At 46.4% G+C, this 21,649-nt stretch overlaps 1 protein-coding gene across 1 annotated transcript in view; it reads right to left on the bottom strand.

Moving 5' to 3' along the window:
* Positions 1–435: 435 nt before the first annotated feature.
* Positions 436–21,649, bottom strand: part of comp (cartilage oligomeric matrix protein) — a gene marked incomplete at its 5' end in the record, with an annotated part of 98,547 nt that continues 77,333 nt past the window's right edge. Inside the window, one exon of the mRNA XM_084319216.1 lies at positions 436–516. Within this exon, the coding sequence (XP_084175342.1) occupies positions 458–516 (59 nt within the window). The 3' untranslated portion in view covers positions 436–457. The remainder of the gene's footprint in view (positions 517–21,649) is intronic.

Here is a 21,649-nt window from a genome sequence, read left to right as displayed (position 1 = left end):
AACTCTGAAACCAAATTAATTTGTACAAAACCGATTTATAGTTTTGGGATATGTGTCAGATTATGAGTATAATAAATCAGCTTTATTTTTTGGATGAAGTGTTCATTTAACCCTTTCACTGCCACACGGCAAAAGGTTAACCCTTTACTATCACACAACCGATCCGCGGAGCTAATGATGGAGCATCGCCGTCGGTTGTGTGCTAGTAAAGGGCTAACATTCTGTATTCAGTGAACGGGTTAACCGGCTGTCGTGTGGCAGTGAAAGGGTTAACGCCAGTTACCTGTAAGGAACTTTAGAGTTCGATAAGACACACTATGTGGTACAATTGACGAAAAATCTGGTGAATCGTGCTCCCGAATCTAACGGAGGACGTCTCCGGAGACCTAGTTGTGTGTTGGAATGTGCTCCCGGAGTTCCTTGTGTCCCGGTGTTCTTCTCCTCTTCTCTTGCTTCATTAGGACACTAGTCGGACCTGCTGAGCCCTGTATGTGTCGAAGTCCTCAGGAAGAGTGTCTGGAGAGGAAGAGGAGGGCAAGAGGTCGTGTCTGTTCTCATTTATAATAACACACTTTATTAGTAGAGCACCTTTCATACAGAAACTGCAGCTCAAAGTGCTTCACAACAGAAACAAAAAAGACAGGCATAAAATGACATATAAAATCACAGTTTCACATTAGGATCTAACATCCCAACAGGCCACCTTGTTTATGGTTTGATTCAGTTTTAAATAGACAACAATAAAAATAGTAAGATAAAATAGACAGAGTAAAATAGTGCAATAGAATAGACATAAAATGAGCACAAAGTGCAGACATTCAAAATAAGTTTTTTTACATTTCACACATGATTATGGAAGATATCATATATTTCTTATTTATTTATCTAAATAAGCGGCAGTGGCTGCAGGAGGTATAGAGCGGTTGATTCCCATTAGGGGTGTAAAGGTACACGTATCCGTACGCAACCGTTTCAGTACTGGACCTTAGGTTCAGTGTGGCTGTGTACCGAACGAATACAACGGTATGTTGACCACTAACGATCGCCCACCACCGGGGGCTGTTTTCTTTTTCACAATCTACGGTAATATAATTATTATTATTATTTTATTTTGACAAGTCGATTATAATTATTATTTTTTTTAATTATGTTTTTGGTCGATTTTTTATTTGTTCTACCGGGCAGTCCGGTAGAGAGAGAGAGAGGAATAACGGGAGACAGAGCGGGGGGAAGACATTCGGCAAAGGACGCCGGGTCCGGGTATCGAACCCGGGTCGGCCGCTTCGCCGCGGCGTTACATGGGTGGCCACTTGGGTGCCCCACAAGTAGATTATTAACTTCAACATAGAATATTCGTTGACAGCCCTACATTAAGTACAGTTAGTTACTGCACACTACCTCACCCCTGAGTGGAACATGGAAAGACACATTTTCCCCCACTGTACCGAAAACCTGTACCGAACCGTGAGTTCAAAACCGAGGTGCGTACCGAACCGTGTGTAACCGAGGTCCGTGAGTAATATCCACCGTCACGATGAACGTGTGTTGAGAAGTGACTGTGGCAGTAAGCGGGCTGCGAGTTAAACTCACTTCCCCATAACAGGGTTAATAGACACATAGATACGGTACCCAGGAGTTAAACTCACGTCCCCATAACAGGGTTAATATAGACACATAGATACGGTACCCAGGAGTTAAACTCACTTCCCCATAACAGGGTTAATAGACACATAGATACGGTACCCAGGAGTTAAACTCACGTCCCCATAACAGGGTTAATAGACACATAGATACGGTACCCAGGAGTTAAACTCACTTCCCCATAACAGGGTTAATATAGACACATAGATACGGTACCCAGGAGTTAAACTCACTTCCCCATAACAGGGTTAATATAGACACATAGATACGGTACCCAGGAGTTAAACTCACTTCCCCATAACAGGGTTAATATAGACACATAGATACAGTACCCAGGAGTTAAACTCACTTCCCCATAACAGGGTTAAAAGACACATAGATACGGTACCCAGGAGTTAAACTCACTTCCCCATAACAGGGTTAATAGACACATAGATACGGTACCCAGGAGTTAAACTCACTTCCCCATAACAGGGTTAATAGACACATAGATACGGTACCCAGGAGTTAAACTCACTTCCCCATAACAGGGTTAATAGACACATAGATACAGTACCCAGGAGTTAAACTCACTTCCCCATAACAGGGTTAAAGGACACATAGATACAGTACCCAGGAGTTAAACTCACTTCCCCATAACAGGGTTAAAGGACACATAGATACGGTACCCAGGAGTTAAACTCACTTCCCCATAACAGGGTTAAAGGACACATAGATACGGTACCCAGGAGTTAAACTCACTTCCCCATAACAGGGTTAATAGACACATAGATACAGTACCCAGGAGTTAAACTCACTTCCCCATAACAGGGTTAATAGACACATAGATACGGTACCCAGGAGTTAAACTCACTTCCCCATAACAGGGTTAAAGGACACATAGATACGGTACCCAGGAGTTAAACTCACTTCCCCATAACAGGGTTAATAGACACATAGATACGGTACCCAGGAGTTAAACTCACTTCCCCATAACAGGGTTAATTAAAAGACACATAGATACGGTACCCAGGAGTTAAACTCACTTCCCCATAACAGGGTTAATAGACACATAGATACGGTACCCAGGAGTTAAACTCACTTCCCCATAACAGGGTTAATTAAAAGACACATAGATACGGTACCCAGGAGTTAAACTCACTTCCCCATAACAGGGTTAATAGACACATAGATACGGTACCCAGGAGTTAAACTCACGTCCCCATAACAGGGTTAATAGACACATAGATACGGTACCCAGGAGTTAAACTCACATCCCCATAACAGGGTTAATAGACACATAGATACAGTACCCAGGAGTTAAACTCACTTCCCCATAACAGGGTTAATAGACACATAGATACGGTACCCAGGAGTTAAACTCACTTCCCCATAACAGGGTTAATAGACACATAGATACAGTACCCAGGAGTTAAACTCACTTCCCCATAACAGGGTTAATAGACACATAGATACGGTACCCAGGAGTTAAACTCACTTCCCCATAACAGGGTTAATAGACACATAGATACAGTACCCAGGAGTTAAACTCACTTCCCCATAACAGGGTTAATAGACACATAGATACGGTACCCAGGAGTTAAACTCACTTCCCCACAACAGGGTTAAAAGACACATAGATACAGTACCCAGTAGTTAAACTCACTTCCCCATAACAGGGTTAATAGACACATAGATACAGTACCCAGGAGTTAAACTCACTTCCCCATAACAGGGTTAATAGACACATAGATACGGTACCCAGGAGTTAAACTCACTTCCCCATAACAGGGTTAATAGACACATAGATACAGTACCCAGGAGTTAAACTCACTTCCCCATAACAGGGTTAATAGACACATAGATACGGTACCCAGGAGTTAAACTCACTTCCCCACAACAGGGTTAAAAGACACATAGATACAGTACCCAGGAGTTAAACTCACTTCCCCATAACAGGGTTAATAGACACATAGATACGGTACCCAGGAGTTAAACTCACTTCCCCATAACAGGGTTAATAGACACATAGATACGGTACCCAGGAGTTAAACTCACTTCCCCATAACAGGGTTAATAGACACATAGATACGGTACCCAGGAGTTAAACTCACTTCCCCATAACAGGGTTAATTAAAAGACACATAGATACGGTACCCAGGAGTTAAACTCACGTCCCCATAACAGGGTTAATTAAAAGACACATAGATACGGTACCCAGGAGTTAAACTCACGTCCCCATAACAGGGTTAATTAAAAGACACATAGATACGGTACCCAGGAGTTAAACTCACTTCCCCATAACAGGGTTAATTAAAAGACACATAGATACGGTACCCATGAGTTAAACTCACTTCCCCATAACAGGGTTAAAGGACACATAGATACGGTACCCAGGAGTTAAACTCACTTCCCCATAACAGGGTTAATAGACACATAGATACAGTACCCAGGAGTTAAACTCACTTCCCCATAACAGGGTTAATAGACACATAGATACGGTACCCAGGAGTTAAACTCACTTCCCCATAACAGGGTTAATAGACACATAGATACGGTACCCAGGAGTTAAACTCACTTCCCCATAACAGGGTTAATAGACACATAGATACGGTACCCAGGAGTTAAACTCACTTCCCCATAACAGGGTTAATTAATAGACACATAGATACAGTACCCAGGAGTTAAACTCACTTCCCCATAACAGGGTTAATTAATAGACACATAGATACGGTACCCAGGAGTTAAACTCACGTCCCCATAACAGGGTTAATAGACACATAGATACGGTACCCAGGAGTTAAACTCACTTCCCCATAACAGGGTTAATTAAAAGACACATAGATACGGTACCCAGGAGTTAAACTCACTTCCCCATAACAGGGTTAATAGACACATAGATACGGTACCCAGGAGTTAAACTCACTTCCCCATAACAGGGTTAATAGACACATAGATACAGTACCCAGGAGTTAAACTCACGTCCCCATAACAGGGTTAAAAGACACATAGATACGGTACCCAGGAGTTAAACTCACTTCCCCATAACAGGGTTAATAGACACATAGATACGGTACCCAGGAGTTAAACTCACGTCCCCATAACAGGGTTAATAGACACATAGATACGGTACCCAGGAGTTAAACTCACTTCCCCATAACAGGGTTAATAGACACATAGATACAGTACCCAGGAGTTAAACTCACTTCCCCATAACAGGGTTAATAGACACATAGATACGGTACCCAGGAGTTAAACTCACTTCCCCATAACAGGGTTAATAGACACATAGATACGGTACCCAGGAGTTAAACTCACTTCCCCACAACAGGGTTAAAAGACACATAGATACAGTACCCAGGAGTTAAACTCACTTCCCCATAACAGGGTTAATAGACACATAGATACAGTACCCAGGAGTTAAACTCACTTCCCCATAACAGGGTTAATAGACACATAGATACAGTACCCAGGAGTTAAACTCACTTCCCCATAACAGGGTTAATAGACACATAGATACGGTACCCAGGAGTTAAACTCACTTCCCCATAACAGGGTTAATAGACACATAGATACGGTACCCAGGAGTTAAACTCACTTCCCCATAACAGGGTTAATTAAAAGACACATAGATACGGTACCCAGGAGTTAAACTCACGTCCCCATAACAGGGTTAATTAAAAGACACATAGATACGGTACCCAGGAGTTAAACTCACTTCCCCATAACAGGGTTAATTAAAAGACACATAGATACGGTACCCATGAGTTAAACTCACTTCCCCATAACAGGGTTAACAGACACATAGGTACAGTATCCAGGAGTGACTTCACCTCTTAGTGCAGCGCTCTATGTTGTCACCCGCGGCGCGGGAGACCCGGGTTCAACTCTCCCTCGGGGCATCGACATTTAATACACAACGCAGAGGAGTCCGATACCATCTGTCACACGTGGTTTTTGCGATTTGGATAAAAGTACTATATAAATGAAGGTAGCTATACATATACTAATGCCCCATTTATCTAATTGCACTTCTACGTATTTCAGAGTGTCTATGGGCTACCTCCCATCACATGGCTTGTTGCTATGGGCTACCTCCCATCACATGGCTTGTTGCTATGGGCTACTTCCCATCACATGGCTGTGTTGCTATGGGCTACCTCCCATCACATGGCTTGTTGCTATGGGCTACCTCCCATCACATGGCTTGTTGCTATGGGCTACCTCCCATCACATGGCTTGTTGCTATGGGCTACCTCCCATCACATGGCTTGTTGCTATGGGCTACCTCCCATCACATGGCTTGTTGCTATGGGCTACCTCCCATCACATGGCTTGTTGCTATGGGCTACCTCCCATCACATGGCTTGTTGCTATGGGCTACTTCCCATCACATGGCTGTGTTGCTATGGGCTACCTCCCATCACATGGCTTGTTGCTATGGGCTACCTCCCATCACATGGCTTGTTGCTATGGGCTACTTCCCATCACATGGCTTGTTGCTATGGGCTACCTCCCATCACATGGCTGTGTTGCTATGGGCTACCTCCCATCACATGGCTTGTTGCTATGGGCTACCTCCCATCACATGGCTTGTTGCTATGGGCTACCTCCCATCACATGGCTTGTTGCTATGGGCTACCTCCCATCACATGGCTGTGTTGCTATGGGCTACCTCCCATCACATGGCTTGTTGCTATGGGCTACCTCCCATCACATGGCTTGTTGCTATGGGCTACCTCCCATCACATGGCTGTGTTGCTATGGGCTACCTCCCATCACATGACTTGTTGCTATGGGCTACCTCCCATCACATGGCTGTGTTGCTATGGGCTACCTCCCATCACATGGCTTGTTGCTATGGGCTACCTCCCATCACATGGCTTGTTGCTATGGGCTACCTCCCATCACATGGCTTGTTGCTATGGGCTACCTCCCATCACATGGCTTGTTGCTATGGGCTACCTCCCATCACATGGCTTGTTGCTATGGGCTACCTCCCATCACATGGCTTGTTGCTATGGGCTACCTCCCATCACATGGCTTGTTGCTATGGGCTACCTCCCATCACATGGCTTGTTGCTATGGGCTACCTCCCATCACATGGCTTGTTGCTATGGGCTACCTCCCATCACATGGCTTGTTGCTATGGGCTACCTCCCATCACATGGCTTGTTGCTATGGGCTACCTCCCATCACATGGCTTGTTGCTATGGGCTACCTCCCATCACATGGCTGTGTTGCTATGGGCTACCTCCCATCACATGGCTGTGTTGCTATGGGCTACCTCCCATCACATGGCTTGTTGCTATGGGCTACCTCCCATCACATGGCTTGTTGCTATGGGCTACCTCCCATCACATGGCTTGTTGCTATGGGCTACCTCCCATCACATGGCTGTGTTGCTATGGGCTACCTCCCATCACATGGCTTGTTGCTATGGGCTACCTCCCATCACATGGCTTGTTGCTATGGGCTACCTCCCATCACATGGCTTGTTGCTATGGGCTACCTCCCATCACATGGCTTGTTGCTATGGGCTACTTCCCATCACATGGCTTGTTGCTATGGGCTACCTCCCATCACATGGCTTGTTGCTATGGGCTACCTCCCATCACATGGCTTGTTGCTATGGGCTACCTCCCATCACAACGCTTGTTGCTATGGGCTACCTCCCATCACATGGCTTGTTGCTATGGGCTACCTCCCATCACATGGCTTGTTGCTATGGGCTACCTCCCATCACATGGCTGTGTTGCTATGGGCTACCTCCCATCACATGTCTTGTTGCTATGGGCTACCTCCCATCACATGGCTTGTTGCTATGGGCTACCTCCCATCACATGGCTTGTTGCTATGGGCTACCTCCCATCACATGGCTTGTTGCTATGGGCTACCTCCCATCACATGGCTTGTTGCTATGGGCTACCTCCCATCACATGGCTTGTTGCTATGGGCTACCTCCCTTCACATGGCTTGTTGCTATGGGCTACCTCCCATCACATGGCTTGTTGCTATGGGCTACCTCCCATCACATGGCTTGTTGCTATGGGCTACCTCCCATCACATGGCTTGTTGCTATGGGCTACCTCCCATCACATGGCTGTGTTGCTATGGGCTACCTCCCATCACATGGCTTGTTGCTATGGGCTACCTCCCATCACATGGCTGTGTTGCTATGGGCTACCTCCCATCACATGGCTTGTTGCTATGGGCTACCTCCCATCACATGGCTTGTTGCTATGGGCTACCTCCCATCACATGGCTGTGTTGCTATGGGCTACCTCCCATCACATGGCTGTGTTCCTATGGGCTACCTCCCATCACATGGCTGTGTTGCTATGGGCTACCTCCCATCACATGGCTGTGTTGCTATGGGCTACCTCCCATCACATGGCTTGTTGCTATGGGCTACCTCCCATCACATGGCTTGTTGCTATGGGCTACCTCCCATCACATGGCTTGTTGCTAAGGGCTACCTCCCATCACATGGCTGTGTTGCTATGGGCTACCTCCCATCACATGGCTTGTTGCTATGGGCTACCTCCCATCACATGGCTTGTTGCTATGGGCTACCTCCCATCACATGGCTGTGTTGCTATGGGCTACCTCCCATCACATGGCTTGTTGCTATGGGCTACCTCCCATCACATGGCTGTGTTGCTATGGGCTACCTCCCATCACATGGCTGTGTTGCTATGGGCTACCTCCCATCACATGGCTTGTTGCTATGGGCTACCTCCCATCACATGGCTGTGTTGCTATGGGCTACCTCCCATCACATGGCTTGTTGCTATGGGCTACCTCCCATCACATGGCTGTGTTGCTATGGGCTACCTCCCATCACATGGCTTGTTGCTATGGGCTACCTCCCATCACATGGCTTGTTGCTATGGGCTACCTCCCATCACATGGCTGTGTTGCTATGGGCTACCTCCCATCACATGACTTGTTGCTATGGGCTACCTCCCATCACATGGCTGTGTTGCTATGGGCTACCTCCCATCACATGGCTTGTTGCTATGGGCTACCTCCCATCACATGGCTTGTTGCTATGGGCTACCTCCCATCACATGGCTTGTTGCTATGGGCTACCTCCCATCACATGGCTTGTTGCTATGGGCTACCTCCCATCACATGGCTTGTTGCTATGGGCTACCTCCCATCACATGGCTTGTTGCTATGGGCTACCTCCCATCACATGGCTTGTTGCTATGGGCTACCTCCCATCACATGGCTTGTTGCTATGGGCTACCTCCCATCACATGGCTTGTTGCTATGGGCTACCTCCCATCACATGGCTTGTTGCTATGGGCTACCTCCCATCACATGGCTTGTTGCTATGGGCTACCTCCCATCACATGGCTTGTTGCTATGGGCTACCTCCCATCACATGGCTTGTTGCTATGGGCTACTTCCCATCACATGGCTTGTTGCTATGGGCTACCTCCCATCACATGGCTGTGTTGCTATGGGCTACCTCCCATCACATGGCTTGTTGCTATGGGCTACCTCCCATCACATGGCTGTGTTGCTATGGGCTACCTCCCATCACATGGCTTGTTGCTATGGGCTACCTCCCATCACATGGCTTGTTGCTATGGGCTACCTCCCATCACATGGCTGTGTTGCTATGGGCTACCTCCCATCACATGACTTGTTGCTATGGGCTACCTCCCATCACATGGCTGTGTTGCTATGGGCTACCTCCCATCACATGGCTTGTTGCTATGGGCTACCTCCCATCACATGGCTTGTTGCTATGGGCTACCTCCCATCACATGGCTTGTTGCTATGGGCTACCTCCCATCACATGGCTTGTTGCTATGGGCTACCTCCCATCACATGGCTTGTTGCTATGGGCTACCTCCCATCACATGGCTTGTTGCTATGGGCTACCTCCCATCACATGGCTTGTTGCTATGGGCTACCTCCCATCACATGGCTTGTTGCTATGGGCTACCTCCCATCACATGGCTTGTTGCTATGGGCTACCTCCCATCACATGGCTTGTTGCTATGGGCTACCTCCCATCACATGGCTTGTTGCTATGGGCTACCTCCCATCACATGGCTTGTTGCTATGGGCTACCTCCCATCACATGGCTTGTTGCTATGGGCTACTTCCCATCACATGGCTTGTTGCTATGGGCTACCTCCCATCACATGGCTTGTTGCTATGGGCTACCTCCCATCACATGGCTTGTTGCTATGGGCTACCTCCCATCACATGGCTTGTTGCTATGGGCTACCTCCCATCACATGGCTGTGTTGCTATGGGCTACCTCCCATCACATGGCTTGTTGCTATGGGCTACCTCCCATCACATGGCTGTGTTGCTATGGGCTACCTCCCATCACATGGCTTGTTGCTATGGGCTACCTCCCATCACATGGCTTGTTGCTATGGGCTACCTCCCATCACATGGCTGTGTTGCTATGGGCTACCTCCCATCACATGGCTGTGTTGCTATGGGCTACCTCCCATCACATGGCTTGTTGCTATGGGCTACCTCCCATCACATGGCTTGTTGCTATGGGTTACCTCCCATCACATGGCTGTGTTGCTATGGGCTACCTCCCATCACATGGCTTGTTGCTATGGGCTACCTCCCATCACATGTCTTGTTGCTATGGGCTACCTCCCATCACATGGCTGTGTTCCTATGGGCTACCTCCCATCACATGGCTTGTTGCTATGGGCTACCTCCCATCACATGGCTGTGTTGCTATGGGCTACCTCCCATCACATGGCTTGTTGCTATGGGCTACCTCCCATCACATGGCTTGTTGCTATGGGCTACCTCCCATCACATGGCTTGTTGCTAAGGGCTACCTCCCATCACATGGCTGTGTTGCTATGGGCTACCTCCCATCACATGGCTTGTTGCTATGGGCTACCTCCCATCACATGGCTTGTTGCTATGGGCTACCTCCCATCACATGGCTGTGTTGCTATGGGCTACCTCCCATCACATGGCTTGTTGCTATGGGCTACCTCCCATCACATGGCTGTGTTGCTATGGGCTACCTCCCATCACATGGCTGTGTTGCTATGGGCTACCTCCCATCACATGGCTTGTTGCTATGGGCTACCTCCCATCACATGGCTGTGTTGCTATGGGCTACCTCCCATCACATGGCTTGTTGCTATGGGCTACCTCCCATCACATGGCTGTGTTGCTATGGGCTACCTCCCATCACATGTCTTGTTGCTATGGGCTACCTCCCATCACATGGCTTGTTGCTATGGGCTACCTCCCATCACATGGCTTGTTGCTATGGGCTACCTCCCATCACATGGCTTGTTGCTATGGGCTACCTCCCATCACATGGCTTGTTGCTATGGGCTACCTCCCATCACATGGCTTGTTGCTATGGGCTACCTCCCTTCACATGGCTTGTTGCTATGGGCTACCTCCCATCACATGGCTTGTTGCTATGGGCTACCTCCCATCACATGGCTTGTTGCTATGGGCTACCTCCCATCACATGGCTTGTTGCTATGGGCTACCTCCCATCACATGGCTGTGTTGCTATGGGCTACCTCCCATCACAAGGCTTGTTGCTATGGGCTACCTCCCATCACATGGCTGTGTTGCTATGGGCTACCTCCCATCACATGGCTTGTTGCTATGGGCTACCTCCCATCACATGGCTTGTTGCTATGGGCTACCTCCCATCACATGGCTGTGTTGCTATGGGCTACCTCCCATCACATGGCTGTGTTCCTATGGGCTACCTCCCATCACATGGCTGTGTTGCTATGGGCTACCTCCCATCACATGGCTGTGTTGCTATGGGCTACCTCCCATCACATGGCTTGTTGCTATGGGCTACCTCCCATCACATGGCTTGTTGCTATGGGCTACCTCCCATCACATGGCTTGTTGCTAAGGGCTACCTCCCATCACATGGCTGTGTTGCTATGGGCTACCTCCCATCACATGGCTTGTTGCTATGGGCTACCTCCCATCACATGGCTTGTTGCTATGGGCTACCTCCCATCACATGGCTGTGTTGCTATGGGCTACCTCCCATCACATGGCTTGTTGCTATGGGCTACCTCCCATCACATGGCTGTGTTGCTATGGGCTACCTCCCATCACATGGCTGTGTTGCTATGGGCTACCTCCCATCACATGGCTTGTTGCTATGGGCTACCTCCCATCACATGGCTGTGTTGCTATGGGCTACCTCCCATCACATGGCTTGTTGCTATGGGCTACCTCCCATCACATGGCTGTGTTGCTATGGGCTACCTCCCATCACATGGCTTGTTGCTATGGGCTACCTCCCATCACATGGCTTGTTGCTATGGGCTACCTCCCATCACATGGCTGTGTTGCTATGGGCTACCTCCCATCACATGACTTGTTGCTATGGGCTACCTCCCATCACATGGCTGTGTTGCTATGGGCTACCTCCCATCACATGGCTTGTTGCTATGGGCTACCTCCCATCACATGGCTTGTTGCTATGGGCTACCTCCCATCACATGGCTTGTTGCTATGGGCTACCTCCCATCACATGGCTTGTTGCTATGGGCTACCTCCCATCACATGGCTTGTTGCTATGGGCTACCTCCCATCACATGGCTTGTTGTTATGGGCTACCTCCCATCACATGGCTTGTTGCTATGGGCTACCTCCCATCACATGGCTTGTTGCTATGGGCTACCTCCCATCACATGGCTTGTTGCTATGGGCTACCTCCCATCACATGGCTTGTTGCTATGGGCTACCTCCCATCACATGGCTTGTTGCTATGGGCTACCTCCCATCACATGGCTTGTTGCTATGGGCTACCTCCCATCACATGGCTTGTTGCTATGGGCTACTTCCCATCACATGGCTTGTTGCTATGGGCTACCTCCCATCACATGGCTTGTTGCTATGGGCTACCTCCCATCACATGGCTTGTTGCTATGGGCTACCTCCCATCACATGGCTTGTTGCTATGGGCTACCTCCCATCACATGGCTTGTTGCTATGGGCTACCTCCCATCACATGGCTTGTTGCTATGGGCTACCTCCCATCACATGGCTGTGTTGCTATGGGCTACCTCCCATCACATGTCTTGTTGCTATGGGCTACCTCCCATCACATGGCTTGTTGCTATGGGCTACCTCCCATCACATGGCTTGTTGCTATGGGCTACCTCCCATCACATGGCTTGTTGCTATGGGCTACCTCCCATCACATGGCTTGTTGCTATGGGCTACCTCCCATCACATGGCTTGTTGCTATGGGCTACCTCCCTTCACATGGCTTGTTGCTATGGGCTACCTCCCATCACATGGCTTGTTGCTATGGGCTACCTCCCATCACATGGCTTGTTGCTATGGGCTACCTCCCATCACATGGCTTGTTGCTATGGGCTACCTCCCATCACATGGCTGTGTTGCTATGGGCTACCTCCCATCACATGGCTTGTTGCTATGGGCTACCTCCCATCACATGGCTGTGTTGCTATGGGCTACCTCCCATCACATGGCTTGTTGCTATGGGCTACCTCCCATCACATGGCTTGTTGCTATGGGCTACCTCCCATCACATGGCTGTGTTGCTATGGGCTACCTCCCATCACATGGCTTGTTGCTATGGGCTACCTCCCATCACATGGCTGTGTTGCTATGGGCTACCTCCCATCACATGGCTTGTTGCTATGGGCTACCTCCCATCACATGGCTTGTTGCTATGGGCTACCTCCCATCACATGGCTTGTTGCTAAGGGCTACCTCCCATCACATGGCTGTGTTGCTATGGGCTACCTCCCATCACATGGCTTGTTGCTATGGGCTACCTCCCATCACATGGCTTGTTGCTATGGGCTACCTCCCATCACATGGCTGTGTTGCTATGGGCTACCTCCCATCACATGGCTTGTTGCTATGGGCTACCTCCCATCACATGGCTGTGTTGCTATGGGCTACCTCCCATCACATGGCTGTGTTGCTATGGGCTACCTCCCATCACATGGCTTGTTGCTATGGGCTACCTCCCATCACATGGCTGTGTTGCTATGGGCTACCTCCCATCACATGGCTTGTTGCTATGGGCTACCTCCCATCACATGGCTGTGTTGCTATGGGCTACCTCCCATCACATGGCTTGTTGCTATGGGCTACCTCCCATCACATGGCTTGTTGCTATGGGCTACCTCCCATCACATGGCTTGTTGCTATGGGCTACCTCCCATCACATGTTGTTTTATGGGATAATGTCTTTAAACTCAGGAGTCACTTGAGGGGGACCCTCATTTTCAATGATGCAGAGTTTACATGATGGCATCAACAGATCCAAACACATGTTTAAAAAGATAGCAATAAACTGTTAAAAAAGTGTATACAGCCGAAGGACAATATAAATACAGTACGGTACTAGCAGCATCATACGATAGAACAGAATCAAGTGAGCAGCTACAGGTCGACAGTGAGCGCCCATTGATCGAACATCTAACATGTCCAAGAGAGACAAGGGAACAACATTTTAGTTTAGTTTTTGCGAAAAAGCAGTGTTTCCACGCTCAGTAGTAAGACGTGTCGAGAACTCTCACTGGAACGTGTTGTGACCAGTATTCCAGTGCAACATAGATGACATATAGGAGGGTCGTTTACAGAGCAGAGCTTTATGAATGTACAGATACCAAGGATTGTCACCGTTGTCAGTTCTATGACGTTAATGGGTCTCGCTCAGCACCTGTTCTTCTGCACTGTACTTCACTTCGTGCACGAGCACTGAATAAAAAATTCCACCATGTACCTTTACCTCCCAACATCCGTCTGACCACCTACTCGCCTCCTTCTTCACTTTCACCACAAGGTGGGTCTAAGAGCTGAGTGTTGTAGTTAATCACCAGTGATAAGCCTCAGAGTCTAAGAGCTGAGTGTTGTAGATAATCACCAGTAATAAGCCTCAGAGTGGGTCTAAGAGCTGAGTGTTGTAGATAATCACCAGTAATAAGCCTCAGAGTGGGTCTAAGAGCTGAGTGTTGTAGATAATCACCAGTGATAAGCCTCAGAGTGGGTCTAAGAGCTGAGTGTTGTAGATAATCACCAGTAATACGCCTCAGAGTCTAAGAGCTGAGTGTTGTAGATAATCACCAGTAATAAGCCTCAGAGTCTAAGAGCTGAGTGTTGTAGATAATCACCAGTAATAAGCCTCAGAGTCTAAGAGCTGAGTGTTGTAGATAATCACCAGTAATAAGCCTCAGAGTGGGTCTAAGAGCTGAGTGTTGTAGATAATCACCAGTAATAAGCCTCAGAGTCTAAGAGCTGAGTGTTGTAGATAATCACCAGTAATAAGCCTCAGAGTGGGTCTAAGAGCTGAGTGTTGTAGATAATCACCAGTAATAAGCCTCAGAGTCTAAGAGCTGAGTGTTGTAGATAATCACCAGTGATAAGCCTCAGAGTGGGTCTAAGAGCTGAGTGTTGTAGATAATCACCAGTAATAAGCCTCAGAGTCTAAGAGCTGAGTGTTGTAGATAATCACCAGTAATAAGCCTCAGAGTGGGTCTAAGAGCTGAGTGTTGTAGATAATCACCAGTAATAAGCCTCAGAGTGGGTCTAAGAGCTGAGTGTTGTAGATAATCACCAGTAATAAGCCTCAGAGTCTAAGAGCTGAGTGTTGTAGATAATCACCAGTAATAAGCCTCAGAGTCTAAGAGCTGAGTGTTGTAGATAATCACCAGTAATAAGCCTCAGAGTCTAAGAGCTGAGTGTTGTAGATAATCACCAGTAATAAGCCTCAGAGTCTAAGAGCTGAGTGTTGTAGATAATCACCAGTAATAAGCCTCAGAGTCTAAGAGCTGAGTGTTGTAGATAATCACCAGTAATAAGCCTCAGAGTCTAAGAGCTGAGTGTTGTAGATAATCACCAGTAATAAGCCTCAGAGTCTAAGAGCTGAGTGTTGTAGATAATCACCAGTAATAAGCCTCAGAGTGGGTCTAAGAGCTGAGTGTTGTAGATAATCACCAGTAATAAGCCTCAGAGTGGGTCTAAGAGCTGAGTGTTGTAGATAATCACCAGTGATAAGCCTCAGAGTCTAAGAGCTGAGTGTTGTAGATAATCACCAGTAATAAGCCTCAGAGTGGGTCTAAGAGCTGAGTGTTGTAGATAATCACCAGTAATAAGCCTCAGAGTCTAAGAGCTGAGTGTTGTAGATAATCACCAGTAATAAGCCTCAGAGTCTAAGAGCTGAGTGTTGTAGATAATCACCAGTAATAAGCCTCAGAGTGGGTCTAAGAGCTGAGTGTTGTAGATAATCACCAGTAATAAGCCTCAGAGTCTAAGAGCTGAGTGTTGTAGATAATCACCAGTGATAAGCCTCAGAGTGGGTCTAAGAGCTGAGTGTTGTAGATAATCACCAGTAATAAGCCTCAGAGTCTAAGAGCTGAGTGTTGTAGATAATCACCAGTAATAAGCCTCAGAGTCTAAGAGCTGAGTGTTGTAGATAATCACCAGTAATAAGCCTCAGAGTCTAAGAGCTGAGTGTTGTAGATAATCACCAGTAATAAGCCTCAGAGTCTAAGAGCTGAGTGTTGTAGATAATCACCAGTAATAAGCCTCAGAGTCTAAGAGCTGAGTGTTGTAGATAATCACCAGTAATAAGCCTCAGAGTCTAAGAGCTGAGTGTTGTAGATAATCACCAGTAATAAGCCTCAGAGTGGGTCTAAGAGCTGAGTGTTGTAGATAATCACCAGTAATAAGCCTCAGAGTCTAAGACCTGAGTGTTGTAGATAATCACCAGTAATAAGCCTCAGAGTGGGTCTAAGAGCTGAGTGTTGTAGATAATCACCAGTAATAAGCCTCAGAGTGGGTCTAAGAGCTGAGTGTTGTAGATAATCACCAGTAATAAGCCTCAGAGTCTAAGAGCTGAGTGTTGTAGATAATCACCAGTGATAAGCCTCAGAGTGGGTCTAAGAGCTGAGTGTTGTAGATAATCACCAGTAATACGCCTCAGAGTGGGTCTAAGAGCTGAGTGTTGTAGATAATCACCAGTAATAAGCCTCAGAGTGGGTCTAAGAGCTGAGTGTTGTAGATAATCACCAGTAATAAGCCTCAGAGTGGGTCTAACAGCTGAGTGTTGTAGATAATCACCAGTAATAAGCCTCAGAGTGGGTCTAAGAGCTGAGTGTTGTAGATAATCACCAGTGATAAGCCTCAGAGTCTAAGAGCTGAGTGTTGTAGATAATCACCAGTAATAAGCCTCAGAGTCTAAGAGCTGAGTGTTGTAGATAATCACCAGTAATAAGCCTCAGAGTCTAAGAGCTGAGTGTTGTAGATAATCACCAGTAATAAGCCTCAGAGTCTAAGAGCTGAGTGTTGTAGATAATCACCAGTAATAAGCCTCAGAGTCTAAGAGCTGAGTGTTGTAGATAATCACCAGTAATAAGCCTCAGAGTGGGTCTAAGAGCTGAGTGTTGTAGATAATCACCAGTAATAAGCCTCAGAGTCTAAGACCTGAGTGTTGTAGATAATCACCAGTAATAAGCCTCAGAGTGGGTCTAAGAGCTGAGTGTTGTAGATAATCACCAGTAATAAGCCTCAGAGTGGGTCTAAGAGCTGAGTGTTGTAGATAATCACCAGTAATAAGCCTCAGAGTCTAAGAGCTGAGTGTTGTAGATAATCACCAGTGATAAGCCTCAGAGTGGGTCTAAGAGCTGAGTGTTGTAGTTAATCACCAGTAATAAGCCTCAGAGTCTAAGAGCTGAGTGTTGTAGATAATCACCAGTAATAAGCCTCAGAGTGGGTCTAAGAGCTGAGTGTTGTAGTTAATCACCAGTAATAAGCCTCAGAGTCTAAGAGCTGAGTGTTGTAGATAATCACCAGTGATAAGCCTCAGAGTGGGTCTAAGAGCTGAGTGTTGTAGTTAATCACCAGTAATAAGCCTCAGAGTCTAAGAGCTGAGTGTTGTAGATAATCACCAGTGATAAGCCTCAGAGTCTAAGAGCTGAGTGTTGTAGATAATCACCAGTAATACGCCTCAGAGTGGGTCTAAGAGCTGAGTGTTGTAGATAATCACCAGTAATAAGCCTCAGAGTGGGTCTAAGAGCTGAGTGTTGTAGATAATCACCAGTAATAAGCCTCAGAGTGGGTCTAACAGCTGAGTGTTGTAGATAATCACCAGTAATAAGCCTCAGAGTGGGTCTAAGAGCTGAGTGTTGTAGATAATCACCAGTAATAAGCCTCAGAGTCTAAGAGCTGAGTGTTGTAGATAATCACCAGTAATAAGCCTCAGAGTCTAAGAGCTGAGTGTTGTAGATAATCACCAGTAATAAGCCTCAGAGTCTAAGAGCTGAGTGTTGTAGATAATCACCAGTAATAAGCCTCAGAGTCTAAGAGCTGAGTGTTGTAGATAATCACCAGTAATAAGCCTCAGAGTGGGTCTAAGAGCTGAGTGTTGTAGATAATCACCAGTAATAAGCCTCAGAGTCTAAGACCTGAGTGTTGTAGATAATCACCAGTAATAAGCCTCAGAGTGGGTCTAAGAGCTGAGTGTTGTAGATAATCACCAGTAATAAGCCTCAGAGTGGGTCTAAGAGCTGAGTGTTGTAGATAATCACCAGTAATAAGCCTCAGAGTCTAAGAGCTGAGTGTTGTAGATAATCACCAGTGATAAGCCTCAGAGTGGGTCTAAGAGCTGAGTGTTGTAGATAATCACCAGTAATAAGCCTCAGAGTGGGTCTAAGAGCTGAGTGTTGTAGATAATCACCAGTAATAAGCCTCAGAGTGGGTCTAACAGCTGAGTGTTGTAGATAATCACCAGTAATAAGCCTCAGAGTGGGTCTAAGAGCTGAGTGTTGTAGATAATCACCAGTAATAAGCCTCAGAGTGGGTCTAAGAGCTGAGTGTTGTAGATAATCACCAGTAATAAGCCTCAGAGTCTAAGAGCTGAGTGTTGTAGATAATCACCAGTAATAAGCCTCAGAGTGGGTCTAAGAGCTGAGTGTTGTAGATAATCACCAGTAATAAGCCTCAGAGTCTAAGAGCTGAGTGTTGTAGATAATCACCAGTAATAAGCCTCAGAGTCTAAGAGCTGAGTGTTGTAGATAATCACCAGTAATAAGCCTCAGAGTGGGTCTAAGAGCTGAGTGTTGTAGATAATCACCAGTAATAAGCCTCAGAGTCTAAGAGCTGAGTGTTGTAGATAATCACCAGTGATAAGCCTCAGAGTCTAAGAGCTGAGTGTTGTAGATAATCACCAGTAATAAGCCTCAGAGTCTAACAGCTGAGTGTTGTAGATAATCACCAGTAATAAGCCTCAGAGTGGGTCTAAGAGCTGAGTGTTGTAGATAATCACCAGTAATAAGCCTCAGAGTGGGTCTAAGAGCTGAGTGTTGTAGATAATCACCAGTAATAAGCCTCAGAGTCTAAGAGCTGAGTGTTGTAGATAATCACCAGTGATAAGCCTCAGAGTGGGTCTAAGAGCTGAGTGTTGTAGATAATCACCAGTAATAAGCCTCAGAGTCTAAGAGCTGAGTGTTGTAGATAATCACCAGTGATAAGCCTCAGAGTGGGTCTAAGAGCTGAGTGTTGTAGATAATCACCAGTAATAAGCCTCAGAGTGGGTCTAAGAGCTGAGTGTTGTAGATAATCACCAGTAATAAGCCTCAGAGTCTAAGAGCTGAGTGTTGTAGATAATCACCAGTAATAAGCCTCAGAGTGGGTCTAAGAGCTGAGTGTTGTAGATAATCACCAGTAATAAGCCTCAGAGTGGGTCTAAGAGCTGAGTGTTGTAGATAATCACCAGTAATAAGCCTCAGAGTCTAAGAGCTGAGTGTTGTAGATAATCACCAGTAATAAGCCTCAGAGTCTAAGAGCTGAGTGTTGTAGATAATCACCAGTAATAAGCCTCAGAGTCTAACAGCTGAGTGTTGTAGATAATCACCAGTAATAAGCCTCAGAGTGGGTCTAAGAGCTGAGTGTTGTAGATAATCACCAGTAATAAGCCTCAGAGTCTAAGAGCTGAGTGTTGTAGATAATCACCAGTGATAAGCCTCAGAGTGGGTCTAAGAGCTGAGTGTTGTAGATAATCACCAGTAATAAGCCTCAGAGTGGGTCTAAGAGCTGAGTGTTGTAGATAATCACCAGTAATAAGCCTCAGAGTGGGTCTAAGAGCTGAGTGTTGTAGATAATCACCAGTAATAAGCCTCAGAGTCTAAGAGCTGAGTGTTGTAGATAATCACCAGTAATAAGCCTCAGAGTGGGTCTAAGAGCTGAGTGTTGTAGATAATCACCAGTAATAAGCCTCAGAGTGGGTCTAACAGCTGAGTGTTGTAGATAATCACCAGTAATAAGCCTCAGAGTGGGTCTAACAGCTGAGTGTTGTAGATAATCACCAGTAATAAGCCTCAGAGTCTAAGAGCTGAGTGTTGTAGATAATCACCAGTAATAAGCCTCAGAGTGGGTCTAAGAGCTGAGTGTTGTAGATAATCACCAGTGATAAGCCTCAGAGTCTAAGAGCTGAGTGTTGTAGATAATCACCAGTAATAAGCCTCAGAGTCTAAGAGCTGAGTGTTGTAGATAATCACCAGGAATAAGCCTCAGAGTCTAAGAGCTGAGTGTTGTAGATAATCACCAGTAATAAGCCTCAGAGTGGGTCTAACAGCTGAGTGTTGTAGATAATCACCAGTAATAAGCCTCAGAGTCTAAGAGCTGAGTGTTGTAGATAATCACCAGTAATAAGCCTCAGAGTGGGTCTAAGAGCTGAGTGTTGTAGATAATCACCAGTAATAAGCCTCAGAGTGGGTCTAAGAGCTGAGTGTTGTAGATAATCACCAGTAATAAGCCTCAGAGTCTAAGAGCTGAGTGTTGTAGATAATCACCAGTAATAAGCCTCAGAGTCTAAGAGCTGAGTGTTGTAGATAATCACCAGTAATAAGCCTCAGAGTCTAAGAGCTGAGTGTTGTAGATAATCACCAGGAATAAGCCTCAGAGTCTAAGAGCTGAGTGTTGTAGATAATCACCAGTAATAAGCCTCAGAGTGGGTCTAAGAGCTGAGTGTTGTAGATAATCACCAGTGATAAGCCTCAGGGTCTAAGAGCTGAGTGTTGTAGATAATCACCAGTAATAAGCCTCAGAGTGGGTCTAACAGCTGAGTGTTGTAGATAATCACCAGTAATAAGCCTCAGAGTGGGTCTAAGAGCTGAGTGTTGTAGATAATCACCAGTGATAAGCCTCAGAGTCTAAGAGCTGAGTGTTGTAGATAATCACCAGTAATAAGCCTCAGAGTCTAAGAGCTGAGTGTTGTAGATAATCACCAGTAATAAGCCTCAGAGTCTAAGAGCTGAGTGTTGTAGATAATCACCAGTGATAAGCCTCAAAGTGGGTCTAAGAGCTGAGTGTTGTAGATAATCACCAGTAATAAGCCTCAGAGTGGGTCTAAGAGCTGAGTGTTGTAGATAATCACCAGTAATAAGCCTCAGAGTGGGTCTAACAGCTGAGTGTTGTAGATAATCACCAGTAATAAGCCTCAGAGTCTAAGAGCTGAGTGTTGTAGATAATCACCAGTAATAAGCCTCAGAGTCTAAGAGCTGAGTGTTGTAGATAATCACCAGTAATAAGCCTCAGAGTCTAAGAGCTGAGTGTTGTAGATAATCACCAGTAATAAGCCTCAGAGTCTAAGAGCTGAGTGTTGTAGATAATCACCAGTGATAAGCCTCAGAGTCTAAGAGCTGAGTGTTGTAGTTAATCACCAGTAATAAGCCTCAGGGTCTAAGAGCTGAGTGTTGTAGATAATCACCAGTGATAAGCCTCAGAGTCTAAGAGCTGAGTGTTGTAGATAATCACCAGTAATAAGCCTCAGAGTCTAAGAGCTGAGTGTTGTAGATAATCACCAGTGATAAGCCTCAGAGTCTAAGAGCTGAGTGTTGTAGATAATCACCAGTAATACGCCTCAGAGTGGGTCTAAGAGCTGAGTGTTGTAGATAATCACCAGTAATAAGCCTCAGAGTGGGTCTAAGAGCTGAGTGTTGTAGATAATCACCAGTAATAAGCCTCAGAGTCTAAGAGCTGAGTGTTGTAGATA

Source organism: Notolepis coatsorum (genome assembly GCF_963971535.1).
Source record: "Notolepis coatsorum genome assembly, chromosome: 7".
Classification (NCBI taxonomy): Eukaryota; Metazoa; Chordata; class Actinopteri; order Aulopiformes; family Paralepididae; genus Notolepis; species Notolepis coatsorum.
The sequence above is the reverse complement of the archived record's forward strand: the minus strand, read 5'-3'. Positions and strand labels throughout refer to the sequence as shown.